This window comes from Cydia splendana, chromosome 26 (assembly GCF_910591565.1).
Source record: "Cydia splendana chromosome 26, ilCydSple1.2, whole genome shotgun sequence".
NCBI lineage: Eukaryota > Metazoa > Arthropoda > Insecta > Lepidoptera > Tortricidae > Cydia > Cydia splendana.
In genome coordinates this window covers 10,589,094-10,613,609 of record NC_085985.1, presented here as the reverse complement: position 1 = coordinate 10,613,609, position 24,516 = coordinate 10,589,094, and the positions used below count along the sequence as shown (strand labels likewise).

Below are 24,516 nucleotides of genomic sequence, written 5' to 3'. Positions count from 1 at the left end.
GCCTTACTACTAAAGAAGGCGCAATCCACAAATGGATTCATCAAAGAGAGTATGATGCCGCCACGAAACGCCTTACTTACCCATCCAGAGGTGCTGTTCGGTGTTTCGGTACAATTATTAAAGAAACAAACGGATTCTTGGAACACCGAGCCCATGAATTAAATCTGACGGCCAAAATTATGGAAAAAATTTTGTTCAACAATCCATTTAGTTTCTTTAAATGTACCACACACCGTGAAATTTTGTCATATTTTATTTCCGTGACAGTAAAGTTCTCGATTACAAATTGGTGCAATAACATTAATAAAATATTAAAAGGAACGGATATTGTGCGGATAAAAAACCGCACTTTGCCTGCGATGCAGCAGAAAGCTTTTTTAAAATATAAGAAAAGACTGAGGAATAAATCGTTTAATAAATAAAATTGTGTTTTATTTAAATTATTGCGACAAGTGTAGTTCCCGGCATTTAAATTGAACACTGACTCAATTTTACTGTATAAGTCGGTGTTCAATTTAAATGCCGGGAACTATATCAATTATAAGTATTAATTTCCTAAGGAGGAGGGGTGGGGGGGGGGCTGGTCACGCAAGGTTGGCTGTATACGTTACGTCCTTTGCTACGCATCAATTCAAAATTTAAAAAAAAGAAACGTCATACATGACTAGGAGTACAGATAAAATATACTTGTCTAACGTACATAGTCTTTGTTCCCGAGTTGGCGGTCTGATCTCTTTGTAGTCTGTGCTTGTATCCCAGATGATCGTATCTTCAGTTCTTCTAGTAATCTTCAGTTTAAATTAGATCACAATGTAGCTGTCAAAACCTTATAAGTATATGTAAGGTGAATTAGTAGTAACTGGGGATATTTTAAATTTTTAGTTCTCGTGAGAACAGATTATTATTCCTAGAAAAAACTGGAGTTGAAGATGTCTTTTGAAGAAAGGGAATAATCTGCCTCAATCTTCTTTTGTCTTTTATGAAGTGTGGTTTTTCGGCAGAATTATACAAAATATTCCTGTTTAGATCAGTGTTGTTTAAAACAATATGAGTTGAGTCCGTAAGTTTGTTAACTTTAGTTCAAAACTGTGTCTTCGCAGTTACAATTCTAAGAAGTTAATAGACAATTAGATAATGTAGATTTATAGGTGCATTCTTATTGTTACTTACAAAGAGTTTATGATATGGTGTGAAGATTAAAAGTTTATGTTGTGTTTATGCAAATGTGTTAAACAAAACTGAGCCCACCTTTGATTTGTATTCAGTTCACTTTTGATTCCTTGGTCACTTCATGGTGGGCGGTTATGATGAAGGACATGTCGTCCTTGGTGGGCGGTATGTATAAAACGCCTTATTTACGATGTTGTCTCAATTTCCCGGTAGATGTCGCCTTTCATTTCGGAAACTAGCTAACGCTTGTATACCGTGGATTTCTTAAGATATTTATTGAAATTTGTATTAAGTGTGATTTGTGTGAGCCAGGCAAATATACGTCAGTTTATTATTAAACTCGGTATTTGTTCTTACTTCCCCTTCGAGACCTTGGTGCAGAGTGTACAGTACTTTTATTATTACTTGTTGAAAACATTCGCACTCTTAAAGGTAAAGTTAGAACATTTTTTGCGTTTGTTAAAAACATTTTATGAATCTTGTGTATTACTTAAGTAAGTGTAAGTATAGCTATGTGCTATAGAAGCAAAGACATAATGTATAAAGATATTACTTTGTTGACTATTTACGGTTTAGCCTTGAATTACCCTTCTAGTCCTGACTTACTCGCTCTCCTACACCTTTCACTCACACACACCCACACACACACACATACACACACACTCACACGCACACACACACATATATACACACCCTAAAAGCATAAGCCTTATCACCCTCTCTCACACATCATTTTAACTAGGTTTAGTTACTGTTACCTACTCTTTTGTAAGCCCCAAGATACAGGCTCAGCCTAGTTTGGGGCTTACCGGACACCTTTGTGCATGTGTATGTGTGCATAAATAAAAATTATTCTATTCAAAAAAAAAAAAAACAATTGCCGACAGACATTTCATCGAATGTTATTTCGAAGACAAGGTTTCAAGTATTTTCATTTCATCGACAAGTTATTGCGTCGAAGAATCGATACTAGGAAATTTAAATCGGGGACTTTTAATTGGTACTTGAGTTATTTTGCATATAGTTTATATCGTGGTAGTTCTTTACGGGTTTTCTTATTTCATTTTGGATTGTAATAAATAAAATTTATTACGCGTAAAATTAAAGTTAGACCAAGAAGAGTCTGCAGCGATTTTGATAGCCCACGCAGTGGAAGTGTTATATATACGTCATAATTTCATAGAAGTTTAATTGACGTTTAAAATAACACTTGTCCTTCGAAGGCTATCAAAATCTCTGCAGACTTTTCTTGGTCTACTCTATTTCAATTTGTAATATTTCGTCGTTATCGAAACTAAACACAGTCACGTCAGTCGGCACACTCTGCGCGATTATAGCTATGTGGGTAGTTTAAGATATAAAATTGTTTATCTGGAAATACTTAATTTTGAGAAAGCAGCAATTTTAAGTTTTGCGTAACAATAATTTTACTTACTAAGCCGTTCATTTCTGTGTAGGGTTGCAATTCTAACCTAACCTAAACCTACTTTAAAAGCCGTTTGTTTCTGTGTGGGGTCGCAGTTCTCACTCTAACCTTAATCTAAAATTCTAACAGAAAAATTTATAAATGAAATGTAAGTAGTACGACATATAAAAATGTATTCAAGTAATACGTCGAATTGCAATGTTTAGTAGTTGTGCCAATTAAAATAATTTGAAATGAAGTAGCGATCAAGTAATATTCGTTGAATAGTATTTCTACGCAGTAAGAAAAATTGAAATAAATAGTACATGAAACAAAATAACGCCAAACAATATTACTAGTACTAACGTTTCGATGAATCGTTGTCGATGAAATAATATTCGATGAAAAGTTTGTCGGCAAAATAAGGGTACACCATTAGTTACATTACGTGAATATTGAATAGCTATTTTATGTATTAAGACGATATTTAAACTAGATGTTTCTAGGATATCCTTCATTTGACATCTTTATTTCCATTTCATTCATTTACCTACCTATTGCTAATAGTTAATTAATACTCAAGGCCACGAACTCAACAAAGATACCTGTACCAACTTATAAATGCAGTTACAACTGGCGGCAGTCGAACTACATACTTATCTAACATAGTATGATTAAACATCTAGTTCAAAATTTAGCCACTAGCACTTTTAACCTTGGAGTTACACTTCGGCGTATACCTTGAAAGTCTTTAAAGAATTAACACCTTTAGTCCACGGAATTAAAGTTGATATTCGTATGTTTTGTTGCTTGCGTATTTGAACGTGTGTAGAAGGTTAAATTGATACGTGATGGGCCTTGCAATTTATTTGGCTTTTATGTCGGCAGCGTATGATATGCACTTATGCAGTTTGTGTTTGTATTTAGGGTTTATCTCACGCATTCATCTCTTTTAAGATAATGCGTGCTTGGAGCCCGAAACATATGTGTAGGAATTATATTATTAAATTCTCATTTAAATTTAATTACTTGTAAAAAAAATAATGGGCAAAAACAAATACAAATGCTAAACCTATGGATTTACTAATAACAAACTTAGTTAATATTACATCTGAAACTTAATTGAAATAAATAAATTTCTGTATTTCTTGAAATAAATATATATTGAACAATATAATTATATATAGTAAAAAGTAAATCTTGTCACGTCGCAATAAGCAGAAATAGCTGTAGATTTATACTTTTTTAATATTTTAATTAAACCGATAAAAACGTGGTAAATTATGTTGTTTTCCTCAAGTAACGGCAGGCAAGACGCAGATGTTTCGTGTACATATTACATATTTATTTATTTAAATAAGTATTTAACCAGATGCCTAGTGGAAGTAGTCAGGGTCGTTTAGTTAGTGGGGCTTTTGTTTTATCGAACAGGCGACGCTGTGCAAATATTTTTTAGTGTACCTATAATTAGTTCGTTTTTTTTAGCATTAGAAAGAAGGTAAGCGATCTTGCAATGTCTTTTAATTGAAAAACGCTTTTTAAAAATCAGTAAGTATTACTTATGAAAGTAGAAGAATATAAATGATCGTATTAGATTCATAATTGTTACATATTTGCCGTGACTTATTTTTAAAACGTGTTTTTCAATAAAAAAGACACATCAATATTATTTACCTTATTTCTAATGCTAAAAAAAACGAACTATACCTACCTGAAATTGTTTTGAAAGGGACGACACTACAGTGTTGCCACTTATGAATTTCGACTCTTTTTTGCCAAGCTGTAGGTCTTTAGCTGTCCATGTAGAGCCTATGTAATTAACTGGTTTGGTTTGACGTAAATAAATGTATTTTCTTTCTTTCTAAAGTTAAAGTAGGGCAAAAATGAGGGCACTTTTTGTGGTCAGACCCAGCGGCGGATTTGCAGTCTTTGCCGCCCTAGGCCCTAAGCCCTATATAGCCGCCCCTTACGCAGCACCCATCATATTGATTACATTTTAAGTTTTAAGGAATCATTTATTTACAAACAAGATATATACAGTGGTATTACTAAAAGAAAAATTAAGTTATTTCTTGTTATCATCCTCAAATTTTTTGTCACAATTTGCCGCCCCTTTTTTTTTTAGGGCAAATCCGCCACTGTGGCTAAAAACTAACTGCATTCCCGTTGCCAGGAAGGTTTTGGGATTATACTGAGATACTTTTACTATGGGACCAACCCCGAAATCGCGAAAAATTTCGATTTCGGGGTTGGTCCCATAGTAAAAGTTGCCCAAAACCTCCCTGGCAACGGGAATGCAGTTATTTTTTAGCCACCGTGTATAAATCTAATTAATTTCCAAGCAGTACCGTCATTACCATAAGGGCACACGAGGCCCGTGCCCAGGGCCCTCATCCTCAGGGGGCCCCGAAGGACAGACAGTAATAGTATATTTGATATGCCATAACATAATAAATAGAAGATCATAGTAAAATGGTAGTGTAATTCGCTTTCTTTACTTCTCAAAAGGGCCCCAAATTCTTATGTGCCCAGGGGCCTTAGCATAGTTTATGAGTTTATGTACGGCCCTGTTTACTAGACAACATCAAGACATCGCATATGACCACATGTAAATGTAACCCAGTTGTTTGCGGTCGCTTAAATTCTCGGCCTCATTCGTACAATCCGGAGATCGTTGGCATTTAGCTTCGAGCAACCGGCTTCCGCCGTACCATTAACGCAAAAAATGGCAAAAAAATCACGTTTGTTGTATGGGAGCCCCACATAAATATTTATTATATTCTGTTTTTAGTATTTGTTGTTATAGCGGCAACAGAAATACATCATCTGTGAAAATTTCAGCTGTCTAACTATCACAGATCACGAGATACAGCCTGGTGACAGACAAACGGACAGCGGAGTCTTAGTAATAGGGTCCTGTTTGCCCTTTGGGTATGGAACCCTAAAAATCGACTTAGCATTGAAGTTAAGTATTACAATGACTCTCTTTTCAACTCGTGTACTTTCCTAACCGAACCACTGGCTTTAATACCACCTTTGCGTAAAGTCGTAGTATCGTCTAGTGAAACTACAAACTTATTAGCAATTCGCAAAAGTGGTTACTGCATGAGGAAACAGTCTATTTTCGCTCGATCCGCGCATTCTTCGATTCACTATAGCGTAGTATATCGTAGTTTCCTAATTGTGACGCAACGCATGCGTCAGCGAACGTTGGATAATGATACTTCATATGCGTAACGGAATAACAGGTAAAAACCGTTGCACGAAACTGGTACTTACGTCCCAACTCTAAGATATTAAATTCAAACGTTCGAAATTTAAAATTCAATACAGATCGGTTTTCCAATATAATCCTTAAATCGAAAGCAGTAGGGTTAAATTTAGATTGTCAATGTAAGGGATATATAAAGTTTTGTTTTTAAATAATAGTGCGGTGACGTCGTATGAAATTACCAGACGTTTTGTTGCGTTGTATTTATTTGAGCACGATTGGGACGTGAGGACGTGACGTTGCGCTGACGTAGTTTTGAATCATAAAATTCATAAACTGTTAATAAACTGATCGAATTGATCTCCAGATAATCATAAGTGTGCTATAGATAGGTAGGCACAGTCGACGTCAAAGATATGTTTACATTTTTCGCCTTAGGGCTTGTGCACAAATCACGCGAGGTTCGATAGGGGCGGGGGGGTCACGAAAAAATCACGATAGACCACGTTGTGGGAGGGGGGTATAAGGAAACCTCACGTGTATTTTTCTACAGTGAACGAAACTATGAAAAAAACACCTACCACATGAGTAGATACTTTTTATCGGTACCGTTAAACATAAATCTTCACTCTGCACTTCAAAATAGCGAGTCTATTTAACGAAAATAGAAAAATAAACAAGATTTTCTATATAATACAATTTTTCTTAAAATTAGGTCGAATGAAAAAATTTCAAAAAAATACACGTGAGGTTGCGTGGGGGGAGGCGGGGTATCGAAAAACCTCACCAAATATCACCAGGGGGAGGGGGGCTCAAAAAGTAGCCGAAAACACCTCGCGTGATTTGTGCACAACCCCTTATTACAAAGGCATAATGTGCAAAAGCAAGTACTCTTTATTATACTGTGGCAAAAGTGTAAACATATTTTTGACGTCGACTGTACCTATATCAGTTGTGTTAAAAAAGATATACCTATCAAGTTTTTAGGACAATTTCTCTATGGATATTTTTTAATTCGTCCCGCCTTTTTTTTCTTCAATTCGGTCAACGAGTACAATGAAAAATTAGAAAACTATAAATTTGTATAAAATAAAAAATAAGCTGAATGTACGCAACCATCAGTGAGCGAGTCCGACTCGCGCTTGTCCGGTTATTTCATTCAGTATGCTTTCGGCTATATCGAGAAGCAGGAAGTACCTAGTTTATGGCTCCTCTACACGATGGGCCAACGCCGGCCACTCCAAGGGACGCATTTATGCGTTAGAGGGAGCAAGTGATATTGCTATCTCATTCTACCGCATGGCGTCCCTTGGAGTGGCCGGCGTTCGCCCATCGTGTAGAGGAGCCATTAAAAGATTAGGGTCTGACCAGGGGCGTATATACCCTAGGGCCATCCGGGCCATGGCCCGGGGCGTCAACCCCCAGGGGCTGCATAGCCTGCATATCAGCATATGCCGCCCCTGGCGGATTGTTTTTCCTCCTTCACTTCTGGGGCGGCGAACCGGGGCGCCAAATTTCAAAATACGCCTGGTTTCGGCCCCTCATGATGGAAGTTTTCCCACCACTGCACTACAACAGCGGTCGGCAACAGGCGGCCCGCGAGCCTGCCTGGCTATTTTGTCTGTAATATTGACAAACGAGAATGTCTGATAAAGTCATAAATATTAACAAAGTGCGGCCCGCGGCAACTTTGTTAACTGTTGCAAATCTACGGTAGTGCTACCTACTACTTACATTATATGGGGAATTGAATATCTCCGAATATAGCTCCGCGAAACCGCTTGCTTATGCCACGAACGCAGATCCCTGCCAAATAAAGGATGTACCACTTTCTCCCGCCTGCCAACTTTATAAATAAGTTATTATTCAGCTTAGGTAACATTTATAAATGGAGTTGACGAGAGATAAATGCCTTTTTCTTAATTTTAAACGCTGGATAACAAGTTTTGTAAGTTGAGTTATGATAGTTCGTTCGTTTTTTTAGCATTAGAAAAAAGGTAAACAATCTTGATATGTCTTTTAATTGAAAAACACGTTTTAAAAATAAGTCACGACAAATATGTAACAATTATGAATCTAATGTGATAATTTATATTCTTCTGCTTTCATAAGTAATAGTTACTGATTTTTAAAAAGCGTTTTTCAATTAAAAGACATTTCAAGATCAAGCGACCTTATTTCTAAGGCAAAAAAAACCGAACTATAGCATATATACCTAATATGTATAACTTGGTCAAGCAGATCTTGTCAGTAGAAAAAGGCGGCAAATTTGAAAAATGTAGGCGCGAAGGGATATCGTCTCAAAGAAAATTTGAATTTCGCGCCTTTTTCTACTGACAAGATTTGCTTGACCATCTTATAGTTATCTTTAATCTCTTTTACCTGGCTGGTTCCTTTGTCTGGCATATTTATGTATGTGTAAAGTACCACCACCCACACTGTCAACTGTACATCGGTGGACCTTATGCTTTTTGTAATAAGTACGTCTACCATCCGTTTTGACATTGACGTATACGCTCACGTCTACGTAACTTACTTTCTATGCATCTCGCTCGTACTCGCATATTAGTGCAAGCGAGATGTACTGAAAGTAAATTACGTAGACGTGAGCGTTAAGTCAATGTCAAAACTGATGGTAGACGTAATAGGGGTGTTGTTTGTACTTGACCGATTTCGCATATTTTATCGATCACGACCTTCCTTAGCGCGTTATCTTTAGCCGACATTGAATTTAAAATAGCAGAAATATTTCGCGTAATCATTATATAAGCGTAACGTAACGCGTAACAGTGGGTCAGTGGGTGGAGATAGATGGGCGAGTAAATGTGTGCTTTACTACCTACCGTCTTTACCATAAGGGCACACGGGGCCCTTGCCCAGGGCCCCCATCCTCAGGGGCCCCGAAGGACAGACAGTAACAGTATATTTGATTACCCATAATAAATAGCAGATCATAGTAGAAAAATGTTAGTTTAATTAGCTTTCTTTACTTTCCAAAAGGGCCCCTAATTCTTATGTGCCCAGGGGCCCCAGCATTAGTTTAAGACGGCCCTGACTATATACCTTCCCTCTGAAATGGAATGAAGTTTGCTATATGTATATTAGACAAGCTACTTAAGCTGTATTTTTTATATTCGAGACTAGCTTTTGCCCGCGTTTTCGTCTGTGTGGATGGAATGATAATTATTGATAAAAACTACCCTATATAATATATATAGACGGTCAAGCAAATCTTGTCAGTAGAAAAAGGCGCGAAATTCATATTTCCTATGGGACGATATCCTTTCGCGCCTACTTTTTTCAAAATTGCCGCCTTTTTCGACTGACAAGATCTGCTTGACCCAGTATACTTTCCCGGGCCCAAAGAGTATAGTAAGTATAATACCACCTCCCACAACGTACCAATACCGCTCGTTCTAGTCTGAAATTGCGGGGATCTTTCTCAGTGACAGAGAAAGATGCCCCGCATTTAGCGAACTTCGGTTTTGGCGGTAAGCCCCCTGTAACGATGTTTATATAATTAAAACATCGAATTGTTTGTAACAATTCGTTTACTGCTATGCTTCATTAAGTTAATTATTATAATTAACTGAATTTCATTATTACTTTCTGCTTCATGCAAGAAAACTACCAAGTGTTTTTTATTTTGCATGTTTTTTACCAATATCCTTTCCAAATTCCAAGTACTTATGTTCCAATACGTACTTACAACACTGAGAGTTATACCTGTCTCACTTATGCAACGCTCCCACCCGCCTTACGAGCGAAATGGCTATATTCTCTCAATCACGAACGCTCAATCCGGACCAAAGTGCACAAGTATTGACGTTTCGCCGCGAACGTATTCTATGCGTATCGATATCTATATACTTGTACCAAAATGGCGTCTCGGTAAGTATTTACTAGGAAAAAAGCACAACTAATACCTGTTACAAATACTATACCTGAATACTTTAGTGTTTTGATATTTAGTGAAGATTCCCAGTTTTTGTGTTGAAGATTCTGTTTTCAACTTTTTAGTGATGGTGATGCAGACAGAAGGCTTCGTAAAACAAGTGTTGCTTGGAATTATTTTACTCTTGTGGATGATGAGAAGCGAATCGCAGCTTGTAATACTTGCGACTCTCATATGTCCTTTCGATCGTCTATTTCCAACTTGATGAAACATTTGAAAAGAAAACATGGGGACATTGAGACCGCGGAGGCAAAGTTTGAGGATGACAAAGATTCGGAATCGGAAGATGAGGCGAAAGTGTAAGTTATGCATTGTTTACATTTCTATAACCTCAAAATTTTTTGACAATAAACAACTTAAAAGTGTCATTCTATAGAACTTGCTAACTATGTAAACAAATAGTTGGTCACCTATGTATATTAGTTTGGCGCGATGACCCAAAATGGGACTTGGCCTCCAACAAGAGCACGCCATTTTACTTTTCACCTATATCTACCACACAAAAATATATCCTTACCAGTATTATTTTCTTTTATCTTTTTACCAAATTTCCAACCCACCATCGAGAGGCAAATTTTAACCCACCATTATTTTTTAGCAACCCCGAAGATGATAAGCTCCAATGCGGCCCCATCCAGGAGCACTTTGAGATTACGAATGCCGAGAAAAAAATAGCCACATGCTCCGTGTGCCAAGTGCCGCTGTCTTATAAGAGCTCCGTGACAGTTCTGCTGAAGCATCTCCGGAGGAAGCATAATATTGATGTCGGGGATGTGGAGCTGTCGGAGGATGAAGACAAGAAGTAAGCCTTTGCACTATAGTCTGTATCATATTTATAAAAGTTTAAACAAAATCTACCCGCAAATTTTAAGCCAGTTGAGGGTAGATGAAAACATTAGGCTTGTGCCTGCTCGGTCACTACAGACAGCGCTCTGCTCTCGGTCAATCGGTCAAACGAACTAGTTCGGTCTTTTAGTTCCTTTAGTTCAGTTCGGTCTTTGAGAGCTGGGAATGTTTGAATCAATTTTACAGTAGTTTTTTCCTAAATCTTTGGCAACTGAATTACGATTCAAGTTATACGATACTATATGACGATTAAACATCAAAAAGCTAGACATAATAAAATAAAATAAAAATTACAGAAAAAATATTTGATTTTTCTTCATACTTTTCAGGTTTAGGACTGTTTGTCACTCTTTTATCTCGTTCGCACTCGTGCCAGCGTCATTGTGAACCATTTCGTTCAGTCTATTTTCTGTTTCACTCATGTCAAGCGCTCACCAATCCCACTGAACTAAAGGACCTAAAGACCGATTAAGAGCGTACAAAAAGATTTAGTTCCTTTCAGTCCTTGATGGGATTTCATTCTTAACAGTTCTTAGTTCATGACCGACACAAGCCTAGAAAACATTACATGATCAAATAATGTAGGTTAAAGTCAGGTTGTTCAGTGACAGATCCAGGCGGTTTTGTATTTGGTTGGTTAACTAATAAATGTTATAACTATCCGAAAATGTACAAAGAAGCAGAAGTTACTAAGCGGGCGACGTGTTCAAAATTACCTTGACACGCCTTATTCTCTTAACAATAAAGTCGCGTCAAGATCATTTTGAACACCTCGCCCGCTTAACAACTTCTGCTGCTGACTGTACAACAGCCCGAGCAAGAAAATTGTGTCTCAAATTGGACTCACTTTTTTCTGACCATAACCACATAAATGTATTTTTAGGGTTCCGTATGAAAAAGATACAAAAGGAACCCTTATTTATTATAGAGTGGAGTCACTGTTTTTAGGGTTCCGTACCCAAAGGGTAAAACGGGACCCTATTACTAAGACTTCGCTGTCCGTCCGTCCGTCCGTCCGTCTGTCACCAGGCTGTATCTCACGAACCGTGATAGCTAGACAGTTGAAATTTTCACAGATGATGTATTTCTGTTGCCGCTAAGTATAACAACAAATACTAAAAACAGAATAAAATAAAGATTTAAATGGGGCTCCCATACAACAAATGTGATTTTTGACCAAAGTTAAGCAACGTCGGGAGTGGTCAGTATTTGGATGGGTGACCGTTTTTTTTTTTTGCTTTTTTTTTGTTTTTTTTTTGCATTATGGTACGGAACCCTTCGTGCGCGAGTCCGACTCGCACTTGCCCGGTTTTTTTTTCTTTGGTCGTATACAGCAGCGGTCGGCAACCTTTTAGCAGCCAAGGGCCACATAGTATTTAACGAAGTAGACGCGGGCCACACTCTGACTTTTGTGACTTTATCAGACATTGTCGATTGTCATTATTACATACAAAATAGCCAGGGAGGCTCGCGGGCCGCAAGCGATAGGTTCGCGGGCCGCTTGTTCCGACCGCTGATACAGATGAACTTGAAAAATGATTTTTTTCTTGACACAGACCAGACTCTCTCCCACCAAATCTGCGCTCTGCCATCTGGCCGTATTTCCGCATCACGGACCCGGCGTGCAAGGCGGCGCGTTGTCTGGTGTGTCGCAAACTCCTGTCGTATAACACCGGCACTTCTAACTTGAGAAAACATCTGATGAGGAAGCATCCATTGATAAATCTACCCGGACCAGGTGAAGAGGTGAGATACATTTTAAGCAGCGAGTGTGATGGGCACCTTTGCGCCGGGGGTAGCGCGGGTAGGGTTGCCATATGGAAGAATTAAATGTCCTGATAAAAATCCTGACATCACCCTAAAAATCCTGACATGTCCGGACAAATCCGGACGTATGGCAACCCTAACACGGGGAGGCCTCTTTCAGTAGTTTTTATATTCCTTGTTTTATTTTAGATATATTTAGAGTTGTTAGTTTTAATTTAGTATTATTCATAGATATATTTAGTTCATAAAGTTGCTTATTTGTCATTTTACTGTTTTTTTCAATTAAATAAACCATTTTCCATTTTAAGCTTAATCTATCTATCTATCTATCTAATACCTTTAAACGAGCAATTCTTGATTATTTATTTATATGTATATTTATATATATATTTCGGGGATCTCGGTAACGGCTCTAACGAACGACGACAACAAATACTAAAAAGTACGGAACCCTCCGTGGGGAGGTCCAACTCGCACTTGTCCGGTTTTTATTTTTCATCAACAAAAAAACTAGGAACCACTGAATATTATTTCCTCTGTCTTGTGCCTGTTTTTTGTGAAATATTCCCAATAATTCCCAATTGTTCCCAGCGGTAATGTATAAAAAGTCCAGCTGTGGTAACAGTTAGTGGTAACAGATGAGAATAATCCAGATATATATTTGTTTTAGGTATATATTTTGTAAACTCGTTTTTACAAGCTTTTTTTATCTGTATTTTTTTCGCATCATCTTATTGATAAATTTACTGGAATTTCCTAGAGTCCTCGCGACACAGGCTTGACCTAGTGTGAGGGCTACTGCTAACTAAATTGTAATATTTTAAGTGAAACTGTTTTGTTTTAGCCTATGTGTCATCTATGCCTGGTAACGAAATAATTTTATGGTATTTTTTGTATTTTAGAGAAAAACTATAATTCTATCATCCGGCGACCAACTGTACGAGTACGAGGTGGAAGCGGGCGAGGGTGAAAACAAGGGGGATGAAAATGATGATAACGATCAGGTAAGTTTCACCCCTGCACATCTTATTAGCTCCTGCTTGCATATAAAAACCCATTTGTACACAGTTAAACAATTAATATTAACATATTATCTTATCTTATTTAAAAATAATTTAAATTTAGTTTTAATTTGAATTAAGTATAATTTATCTAAATAATAACAAATCTGTTTACAATATTAATAACAAACTTAGAATAAAAAGTAACCTAAAATTAAAACTACCTACAAAACTAAAACTAATACCTAAAAAAAATATAGAACTACCTACAAAACTAAAACTAAACCTAAAAAAAAACCTAAAAATCTATATCTAATTTTAGTTTTTATTTGATATTTTAAGTACCTACCTAGTACCTACTAACAATACTATGGACCTTGTTGTCTGAAAATAAACGCATTTTATTTTTATTTATTATTTTATTTAATAATGAGATTATATTTAAATTATTTTAAACGGGTTACTCTCGTATTATTCGACAACAATACTTGAGTAACACATTTAAAATATTTTTAATATGTTCGAGTCTCGTATTTATAATTAAAAAAACTTGATTTTTGAAAATCTGTTTTAAGATCGAGCCGTTTCAGCTTGCGCAAAAATACTTTTGTACGTCCGACTGTTCCCATCTTCGCATTTTTCAACCGGTTCTCAATTTCTCATGAAATTTTGTGAGCAGGTTCTATAATTAATAATTATACATGGTGGCCAAAAAATAAGTGCATTCTCGCGATTTCGGGGTTGGTCCCATAGTAAAAGTTGCTCAGTATAATCCCAAAACCTCCCTGGCACCGGGAATGCACTTATTTTTTGGCCATCCTGTATATTGATTGTCGTTTCATTTTTTGGAAATGATCAAAATGCTGGAACCATGGCTACTATTCATGTTCTCATTATTTACTTAAGTAGGTACCTGTTTTATTACATCTTGAGCATCCGTTATATGATTATTTCAGAGTGAACCAGTAGCTATCGACGAAGTGTTTCTAGACGAGTTCAACGGGAGCATTAACCGAATACAATCCGACAAAAAGTACAAATCAAAGAAGAGAAAACACAAAGATAAAAAACCAATCGTTCTAGAACATTCCGACAGTGATGACGATGTAATATTAAAAAAGCCCAAAGAAGATAGTACAGATATATTCGGGAAATACATAGCTTCGTTGCTAAAGGAGCTACCGAAGCAGACTTCGAATCGTTTGCAGAAAGAGTTTGTGAAGCAAATAATGAATGCTCAGCTTGAGTCTCAGACTCAGAACGGGTACTCAGTTGAGCAACAGAGTCAGTACTCGATTACGATAGCGGACGCGGGGGCGTCTGTGCCTGAAGATGTGAGGTTTGAGCTTATCACGACCAAACCTGAGGATAATAAAATAAATGATTAAATCTATATGCGTTTCTTTTCTTCACCACATGAGCGTTTCTTTTTGTTTTTGCCATTTTTATATATTGTGACCTTTTTTGCCACTTTTGTGTTATTTCTACTCAGAATCACGAGCTCTTTTGATGGGATTCTTCTAATGGGATAAAAAAATGTACCAGTGTTTTTTCCTATTGTGTTACCATTTCCCCATATACTTTGTATGGCGGTAACAAAAAGGAAAGTTTGAAAAATGTACGCCAATTTTAGGACACTTTTTTTCTCCTATAATAAGTATGAAAAGGGCTCGCGATCCTGCCTAGAAATAACACAAGTGGCAAAAAAGGTCACAATATATAAAAATGGCAAAAAATAAAAGAAACGCTCACATATCACAAAGTGATAGTCCATCTAAGCTAACTGTTAAAGATTTTGACAGAACAAAGTGTGGGAGTGACATTGTAAACATTTTCATAGAATGTTTACATTTATGACATTTGTATGACACGACTTTGTCATTTCAAATTCCATGCAGAGTTATCATAGTCCGATCTCCGATTATCGGCCGCCGTTTTTTTTTCTTAGCATAATAGAGTTCGTCATTTGGTCTACATACTACATATGTTATGGGTTGTTTCCGGATGTTACCACCAAGTTGTTACCAGTGCTGGTAACAAATAAGAATTATTTTCCCACCTGTTCCCAGCGGTAATAATAGCTAAGCGTGGCTGTGTTTTTAACCTCTTCGACGCCGTGTCAAACAAAAGCTGTCACGCGGACGCCACGTCACCGAAGTGTCAAAACTGAAATTGAACTTTATGCATATGCACGTAGGTCCATGTTGGTCTGTGGTCTGTGACCGATTAATCAGTCTTTGGCGTTGAACCTGCGGTGCGAATATATTTACATATTTGATTTGTTTCTTCATATACAAATGATTTAATTTACGATTAAAGATTATAAGATGGCTCCCTCTCCATACATAATTATTATTTACAGTACATATATGGTCCTATTTTCTCGCACTAGTGCGTAAAATAGCAATTTTCGTGCGTATGTCAAAAGTTTAAACGTTGTACGATACACGTGCGAATAGGTAATTCGCAACTCGTGTCGAATTTCCTCTTTTCCGCACTTGTATCGTAAATAACTATAGCAATTAGTTACAATCTTAACTTGATCATACATTACCGCACAAGTGCGATAAAATAATAAAAAAGGCACGCGTGCGTAACATCTATCACATCTAGGGTTATGAGCCTAAAAGCTGTTCAATAAGTTCCACATTACGAGCAAGTGTGTTGAAAAATGGAAAAAATCGTTGCAGACTTTTCTTGGTCTAACCAGGCGTGGCTCACTCCGCGATTTCGTCGCTTTGCTACAGGTAGCTAAGAGTACATCCGTTCCACACCAATTTTGGTGGCTAGCCGCTGTCGCTAGTGGCGGTGTCGCCACCTAGCGGCCATACCTGTCCTGATCGTAACAGACGCGTTTTGTTAGACTTGTTAGAGAGTGAGTCTTCTGTACCTAGTATTATTATTTATTCTGTGGTCTAACTCTAATGACTACAGCAACGCAGCAGAACCAGCGGTCTAATCGTTTAGGAAGAAATTAGACAAATAGACACAAAATCAGTGTTTTTTATTACAAAACTTTACACTTAAATTTAAAAACATTTAGAAATGCTCATGTCAGATTGTGTTAGATTTGTATTTGTTTATACTCTACTAACTACTTAATCTGAATACTGCGCGTCTTTTATCACTTGCAAAAGATCTATTTTCGCTTGTATTCGCGAATACTCCGGTATTTTATTAAACTCTTTGACCAACGACAAGAAAAACAATCTGTCTTCTTCTTCTTCCGCCATATTTCTTTCCCGCTCTTGGGTTTTTTCTTTTTTATTTAAGACAGAATCCCCAGACTCTAAAGGGTCAATATTTCTTCTTTTTTTTAACCGAACAACTGAAAGAGGGTCGTCTTCATCGTTATGTGTTTCGTTTTTAAAGTCGGCAACGTTAAAAGCGGTATTGCCAGATACCGTTTCTGCTAAGAATAGCAGGTTGTCATAGTGCGCGTAGTGAATTTTTTTTTTATCATCGCAGCCCTTAGTTTTTGCTTTGTGCACTTTGACGAAGCAGTCGCGTACATTTCTCCATTTTTTCCGAAGATGCACACCTGCGGGAAAAATAATTATTAATAACATGTTATGTGGTTTTTATTTGAGGGGCGCAGTCTTTTCTATAATACTTATGAAAAATACTTCAGATATTTTTTTATATCTCCTTAACAAAAACATAAAAAAATAAAGTTAAATGAAATATGGGCTAAAATGTCTTTGTCCAGGTATGCTAATTTAAGTAGAAATGTAATAATTACAGTGGCTAGGCAATCAAACTAATCTAATCATCTGTGGGTCGCGAGCAAATATTGAATGGGCCCTGAAACTACTAGGGCATCTGAGCGTTACCTATAATATTTTGTGCCCTCTTTTTGATACGGCCAAGAGGTGAGCCCCGAATTTGGCAGCTTTTGTTAGGTGGGTCGTCGCCCAATCAACTTTGGGAACCACTGACTTAATGGGCCCACAGATTACCAGTTCGCCGGACGATATCAGACTGTCAGTTGTTCGGAACTGTCACCTTTTGCGTTTAACTGACAGGCTGATATTGTCCGGCGACCTGGTAATCTGTGAGCCCCTTTATTCTGTGCCATAACATACCTAGTTGTTTCCTCTCCGCTCTCGACATTTCGTGGTCCCCTCCATATATGTCCACCAGCTCATTCCACGCCTGCAACCTCAACTCCCTATCGTTGTACTCCACGCATTTCGTGTTCCAAATTGCCGGCCGATTCTGCACCTCCACGATGAAACCTTCTGTGTCAAAGTCCATTTCGCCGAAAGTATAAAAGTTCTTGCGCTTGGATTTTAATTTAGAAGTCATGTAAAACTTATGTTAGTTGCAAATTGAAAAATGTTGACACAAGACACACCATTTAATTAACGTTATGGTAACGTTACACATATACGTTACGCGTTATGCGTTATGCTACAGACGTCACGGACTGGCTAAGTGATGGAAAATAAATAAACACCAAATCAATGTTTACGACTATGTCACCAGATGACCAAATTGAGTAATTAAATAACGTCAACGGTAACGTTACGTTATATAGGTACTAGTAACTTATCGTCCGCCATTCCGCTGCGTCCGACGGTGACACTCGCGTCCGCGACCGGTACCGTTCCAATTTTGAGAGTACTCACACACAGTTAAGGCTTGCTGGCTAAGTAGGACAACGAATTCAGTCGATCGATCAAATGCCGCAATGTATCGCAAATTGACTGCGATTATCGGTGATGCATTTGTAGCGCAGTAGCGGGCGAAGGTCACGCACTGCAAGCATCGGTTAGTTAGTACTTCTCTAGATTAGTTTTGATCACTGTCCGTTTTTTACCACGCGTCGCTGTATCAATTCTCTAGAATAGTTGCGGGATATATTTTTAATCGCTGCCCGGATGACGCAGCGCAGATCCGTAGTCGGCGGCGGGCAGCGGGGTACTAAATAAAACTACTAAAACAGAGTGCGAGCGGGAGCAGCGGGCGGCCGCGCGATTCACCGCAGTAGCCGGGCGTAACCGCAAGCTATATACAGGGTGAAATGCGCACGGGATATAATCGGATTAGCCGGTCGAAGTATTTTAATTTTTACAAATGGCGCCAGCATAGGTTTTACCTGTCAGGCCTTTTTATTTGTTAACGGAGTGGGCGAAAGCTTTCGAAGCATTGACATAGATATCGAGGGACTGGCCTTAATACGGGCAAGAATAATGAGGCATGACAGGGGCCAGTACAGCGGTGTGACACCGGTACAACGCGATTGGTTGATGAGTTCGCATCACGCGCGCGATTTGTTGACGAGTTCGCATCACGCGCGCTATTCAATCAATCAATCAATCATTTATTTCAGGCATAAAAGCCTATATAATTTGTTAGTAATACAATATAAATTAATCTTAATATGCTAATGTTAGTAAGTACAAAATTAAAATAGAAATAATTATACTAAAATATCTTATTTAATAAATCAAAGACTGCCACATTCCAAACCACTTCCAAACACTACCGCTGTACGTGCATCAGCATCCAGTGGTGTTGGAACGGGCAGTCTAGCCTCTCGGCCAGCACACGTAACAAGCTGTTGGAGCTACCGCGCAACCGCCCCATCAGTGAGGCAGTACGCTTCCGCATTATGGCGTGAAAGCCATCGGTTCGAGCCTCCGCGAACATACCAGATGCACTGCAGAAGCGCGGCAGACCCAACAGTATCCGGAAAGCATTATTATACTGTACTCTCAAGGTATTGAGAGTACTCTGCGTGTATCTTACCCACAGGCTGCACGTGTAGAAGCTCTGGCAGTAAGCCTTAAACAATGTTATTTTGACTTCTTTTGTACACCGTGCAAACCTGCGGGCAAGCATATTACAACGCACAGCCATGGAGCGTCTCTCCCTTTCCATGTCCATGCCATCTGAGAGGTCCGCAGTCACCCAGTGGCCCAAGTATTTGAACTCTGACACGTGTTTGAGTTCACTTCCGTACAAGTAGACGGGCGGTACTGTCCCGACAGAACCCCCACGCGGCTTAAAAACAAGGAGCTCACTCTTGTTTATGTTGTACTTGAGGCCATGTGCAACTGCATACCTCTCACATATCCCAAGCAGCTTTCTAAGTGCACTAATCGATGGACTCAGCAACACCATGTCATCAGCATAACTGATGTTATTGACGCTTACGCCGTCGATTGAACATCCGACCTTGGCATTGCTGAGTTCACCGATCAATCCGTTTACATATAGGTTGAATAGCTTTGGCGACGTTAACCCCCCCTGTCGAACACCGCAATTCAACCTATATGCGTCAGATAACTTGCCTGCCCACCTAACATAGTTTGTTTGGTTGGCATACCAATACTTAAAAAGATGTATTATTTCGGACGGCAGATCTGTCTCACAATACAACTTGTTCCACAACACGTCATACGAGACCATATCGAAAGCTTTCGTTAAATCTAAGAAACACGCATAGACCGGCGTTTTTCTATCCGTGTAGTACCGTACGACGCGCTTGAGGCACAACACCGCGGTTTCCGTCGATAGCCCAGGTTTGAAGCCGAACTGAGCATCATGGAGCTTCAGGTGCTTAGTTAAAAAACCATCAAGCAAGCCGTCCAGCACTTTGGCAACAATGGTGGCTAACGATATAGGTCTGTAGTTGCTTCTGTCAGACAGATCTCCCGTCTTATTCTTTATAAGTGGGACGACTATTGTGCGCATGAGGTCCCCAGGCAGATATGCATGTCTCAGGCAAATGTTGAACAGCAGCGCTATTGGTCGCAACTATTTGCGTTAGACTGCACGATTGGCTGGAATTCGTGAGTCACACCGCTAAACTAGTACCATTTTTAGTGCCCGTAAGGCCAGTCCATAGATATATACGTTAATGTTACGAAGTGTATTTTTTTTTTACTTTATGCCTTGGATGGCTTGGCGGATTTTTATGGCGCTTTAAGCCAAATTTCATTGAACAAATACAAAACTAGAGACAGGTAAAATCTATGCTGGCGGCTTAGCACGGTCGCGTTTTTATCCCTTGTCACCATGCCTGTCACGTTCTAACAAGTATGTAAGTGCGAAAGGGACGCGCATAGTGATAGTCGATAAAAATGGAACCGTGCTGAGCCCGCTGGCGATGAAAAACTTTGACAGTTGCTAACCCCATTAAGACCTAATATAAACAGCTCAACGTCGTAATTTTAAGATAGGTAATGTTAGTTAAAATTTGTATTTATATTATGTAATTCGGGTGAATGCAATATTATGGTACCATCGAGCTGAACTGATGATGGAGACAGGAGGTGGCCATAGGAACTCAGTGATGAAACAACGCAACCTAATTGTGTTTGGGGTTTTTAGAATTGTCTCGATGAGTATTAGTTGCAATAGTTGCCTGTGGTAAGAAAAGTACAGTCAGCGAGAAAAGCTTGACCAAAAATTAAATTTTTGCTAAAACTTATTCTTAACACATTCAGTGCCAGCGCAAGCTACGACGAGCGTAGCTGATAACACGCGAAAAAACGCAATTTGCTTATATACTTTTATGTATCGAGATATTAACTCAAATATTTTTTTTTTCTTTACACAGACGAATCAGACGCGCAAGATGACGTGTGGAGCTTCTTCGAGCGCGCGGGCGGCGAGGCGCGCTGCGCGGTATGCCGCGCCATGGTACCCATCTCCGCGCTGCGCAGTCACCTGAGGAATAATCACCCTAAGCTAGTGGATATTGTGGTGAGTTTTGAACAACCATCCCAAGACCTGTAGTGTGTGGCGAGGCGGTGTGCCGCGCTATGGTATACCCCATTTCAAATGCCATGGCCCGATTCCACTTGCGGCCTTCATTAGGCGTAAACAATACGAGTAGTGACAAGGTACCTACCCTTATCCCAACTAGCAAAATTATGCACTAAAAAGGCAGAACCAACCACCCTAAGCTCGTCGACATTATGGTAAGTTGGTAGCTCTTTATTAATAAGGTCATTGTTTTTATCTAAGTAACACAACAAAAAAAACCGAGCAAGTGCGAGTCGGACTCGCGCACGAAGGGTTCCGTACCATAATGCAAAAAAAAAAAACGAAAAAAAGCAAAAAAAAAACGGTCACCCATCCAAGTACTGACCACTCCCGACGTTGCTTAACTTTGGTCAAAAATCACGTTTGTTGTATGGGAGCCCCATTTAAATCTTTATTTTATTCTGTTTTTAGTATTTGTTTTTATAGCGGCAACAGAAATACATCATCTGTGAAAATTTCAACTGTCTAGCTATCACGGTTCGTGAGATACAGCCTGGTGACAGACGGACGGACGGACGGACAGCGAAGTCTTAGTAATAGGGTCCCGTTTTACCCTTTGGGTACGGAACCCTAATAAACAAACAACTTTTTTTTTTTTTTTTTTTAATTTATTTCTCATAAAGTACACAACACTTTTATAAACATTATATTCCTCGCCAAACTGCAATTGCAGTTTGTTGGCGAGATCGCGCTCATCTTCACAGACATACATATTATGCTATGCACTAAATACTAAACTTAACTTAACAACTAAATTCAGGTATATTTTAGTACAGTACTTCGTAGGTCCTAAGTCCTAATCCTCAGGCGAAAAGTCCACGTGAAATCTTTTTAGCCCCCATGCAAATTTCACACTGATTACTAACTAGACATGTGCACTAGGCCGTATTTAAGGCGCTTATGGAGTTTTCGACTGTAGTAAAGGTCCCCATCTCTGAGCTGCGCAGTCATCTGAGGAGCAATGAGCAATCACTCTTAAGCTCGTCGACATCGTTGTAATTTGATAGCTCTTATCTTATTTATGTTATGCCATATCGGAATGACAATGTCTGTTCCGTCTGTTCGTCATAAAACCAACTGCCTAGGTCGTCATTCTCAACCAAAAAACTCCAGGAAAAATGTTTTTGCCCCGATGCACATTTCACCCTGCTTGTTTACTAACGTGACCTGTGATTTTGTCGTATCAAATTGAAAATATGTATTGATATAATGATTTTTTGACCGGCGTCCTACACGTAGTACAGTCACCTGCAATAATATGTATTATGTTATACAACGAAGGCTGGTATTTGGAGAGCCATAGGAGCGTGTCACATACTTTTGCGGGCTTCGAATAGTAACCATATAGTAACATATTATTGCAGGTGACTGTACTGTACATAGGCCCCCAATTACCTTTTGCCTTTTTATCAACTTGACAGTTTGGTAGCCCTACCTACCGCCAATACCGAAAATCGTCAATTGCGGGCATTTTTCTCTGTCACTCTAATTACGCCTTCATTGGAGTAAAAGAGTAAGATCCCCGCAATTTGCGAATTTCGGTTTTCGCGGTAGCCCCTCAGAGTTAAATAAATAAAATAAAAATCATATATTTCAGGTCTTAAAAAACCCATAAGGTGTATTCGGGTATTACCGAATGTCGGATAATTCCGAAATTCAGATGAAAATCACCCTAAATTCCATCATAACAAAAGTCTCTTTCGGAATTATCCGACAGTTTTCGACATTCGGAATTACCCGAGTAAACCTTATTACATTTACAAAAAATAAAATATAATTATACAAAAAATTAAATACATTTACAAACTAGGTACTCTACAAACATTTACTATACATACAATACAAATTACACCTTATAAGCGACACTAGGTAAAAATCATCACTTTGTTTGGCCAGTGATGATTTCTACCCAGTGTTTTGTCATGGGGCAGTCCAAGCGCTCAGCGAACATAAATTTAGCCCCCATTCTCACGGGAGCTTTTTCAACTCGCGTTAAAAAAGCGCTTGAATCTGTCTGCACTCTAAATTCGATTTAACGACCAAGGCTTAAAGACGAAAATCCAACAACGCTTGATAAAAAGCGCCACCGCCACAGAATAAATAATATGCCACCGCTGTCGTGTGAATTAATACATACATGGTTATCCATTTGTGTAATTCAAACGCTTTTTTAACGCGGGTGGTATGGGGGCTAAAGCTACCAAATTTTGATACCCATACCACGCCATGTTTGTCTGAATAAAGAATCAGGAGGCTATATTTCAAAACGGACTAAAAAAAAACGTCTCATTAAACTTTTTCTAACATTTTGTTTGTTTTACAGGAATCAGAGGAGGAAACAGCGACGAACAACGTCCAAGAAGACGTTTACACGGAAGTTGTATATCTCGAGCACGACGAGAGCCCCAAAAGAGCCCCAAAACCCGTCGAAAAACCAAGAAAACCAAAACAATACGTAGAAAGAAGCCCCAAAAAGCGAAGACTTAGCTCCTCTTCCGACGATGAGCCTTTAAATTACAAGAAAAAAGACGATGAAATCGAGCAATTTGGAAAATACATAACATGCTTACTGAAAAAAATACCTCAAGATACTAGCATGGAATTACAGATGGAAATTGTTAATTTAATAGTGAAAAAACAGTTGGAGCAAAGGAGAAACGAAACGTCAGTTTTGGCGGCAAAGGAAAGCAAGATGGCGGCCGTCGCAACTGCCGATGGCGGGTGTCAGTGTGAGATTAAGATAAGTGATAAGAGTATGGGCAATGGATATTCGTATAGTATTGAGAAAATTGTGAATGATGAAACGGTAGTGCAGAGTAACATATAAAAACTATAAATATTAGGTACGTATGTACTTAATACAGAGTATTAATGAGCCAAGTTTTTGAAGTGAAAACTTCTTTAACGGCGCTGTGCAATTTAAACTCGCGACAGGTTATGTGTCCGTAAGACGTAAGATTCGTAAGACGGACACGTGACCTGGTCGAAAAACTGTTACAATGTCGTTGAGTTTCCATTTCTGCCGGCACTCCCGGAGTGTTTTTACATATCTTTGTATGTATTTATTATTATTAGAATTAAATGTTCTGCCAACAACATTTTTTCTTAAGCTCATCTTTTTAACCTACTTAGGATTATTTTTTTCTGATGACCGATGGATGAATGGCTATTGCCAGCGGTCGGCAACCTTTAAGCAGCCAAGGGCCACATAGTAATAGTTAGCTAGCGAAGATGACGCGGGCCGCACTTTGGTAATATTTGTGACTTTAGCAAATATTGTCGTTTGTCAATATTACATACAAAATAGCCAGGGAGGCTCGCGGGCCGCAAGCGAGAGGGCCGCCTGTTGCCGACCGCTGGGCTAGAGGAAAAAAAATCAATC

The 24,516-nt window shown here is 38.6% G+C and overlaps 2 protein-coding genes across 2 annotated transcripts; one reads left to right on the top strand and one right to left on the bottom strand.

Moving 5' to 3' along the window:
• The first annotated feature begins 9,645 nt into the window (after positions 1 to 9,645).
• Positions 9,646 to 24,027, top strand: LOC134803086 (uncharacterized). The gene is made up of 8 exons (XM_063775793.1): positions 9,646 to 9,677; positions 9,807 to 10,040; positions 10,340 to 10,543; positions 12,144 to 12,333; positions 13,257 to 13,358; positions 14,312 to 14,737; positions 20,910 to 21,071; positions 23,458 to 24,027. Exons 1-8 carry the CDS (start codon positions 9,667 to 9,669, stop codon positions 23,959 to 23,961), a joined length of 1,833 nt encoding a protein of 610 aa, XP_063631863.1. The 5' UTR covers positions 9,646 to 9,666; the 3' UTR covers positions 23,962 to 24,027.
• LOC134803388 (uncharacterized) lies at positions 16,406 to 17,809 on the bottom strand. The gene is made up of 2 exons (XM_063776203.1): positions 17,441 to 17,809; positions 16,406 to 16,896 (listed from the first exon to the last, which is right to left on the bottom strand). The coding sequence occupies exons 1-2, from the start codon at positions 17,661 to 17,663 to the stop codon at positions 16,454 to 16,456; spliced, it is 666 nt and encodes a 221-aa protein (XP_063632273.1). The 5' UTR covers positions 17,664 to 17,809; the 3' UTR covers positions 16,406 to 16,453.
• Positions 24,028 to 24,516: the final 489 nt, after the last annotated feature.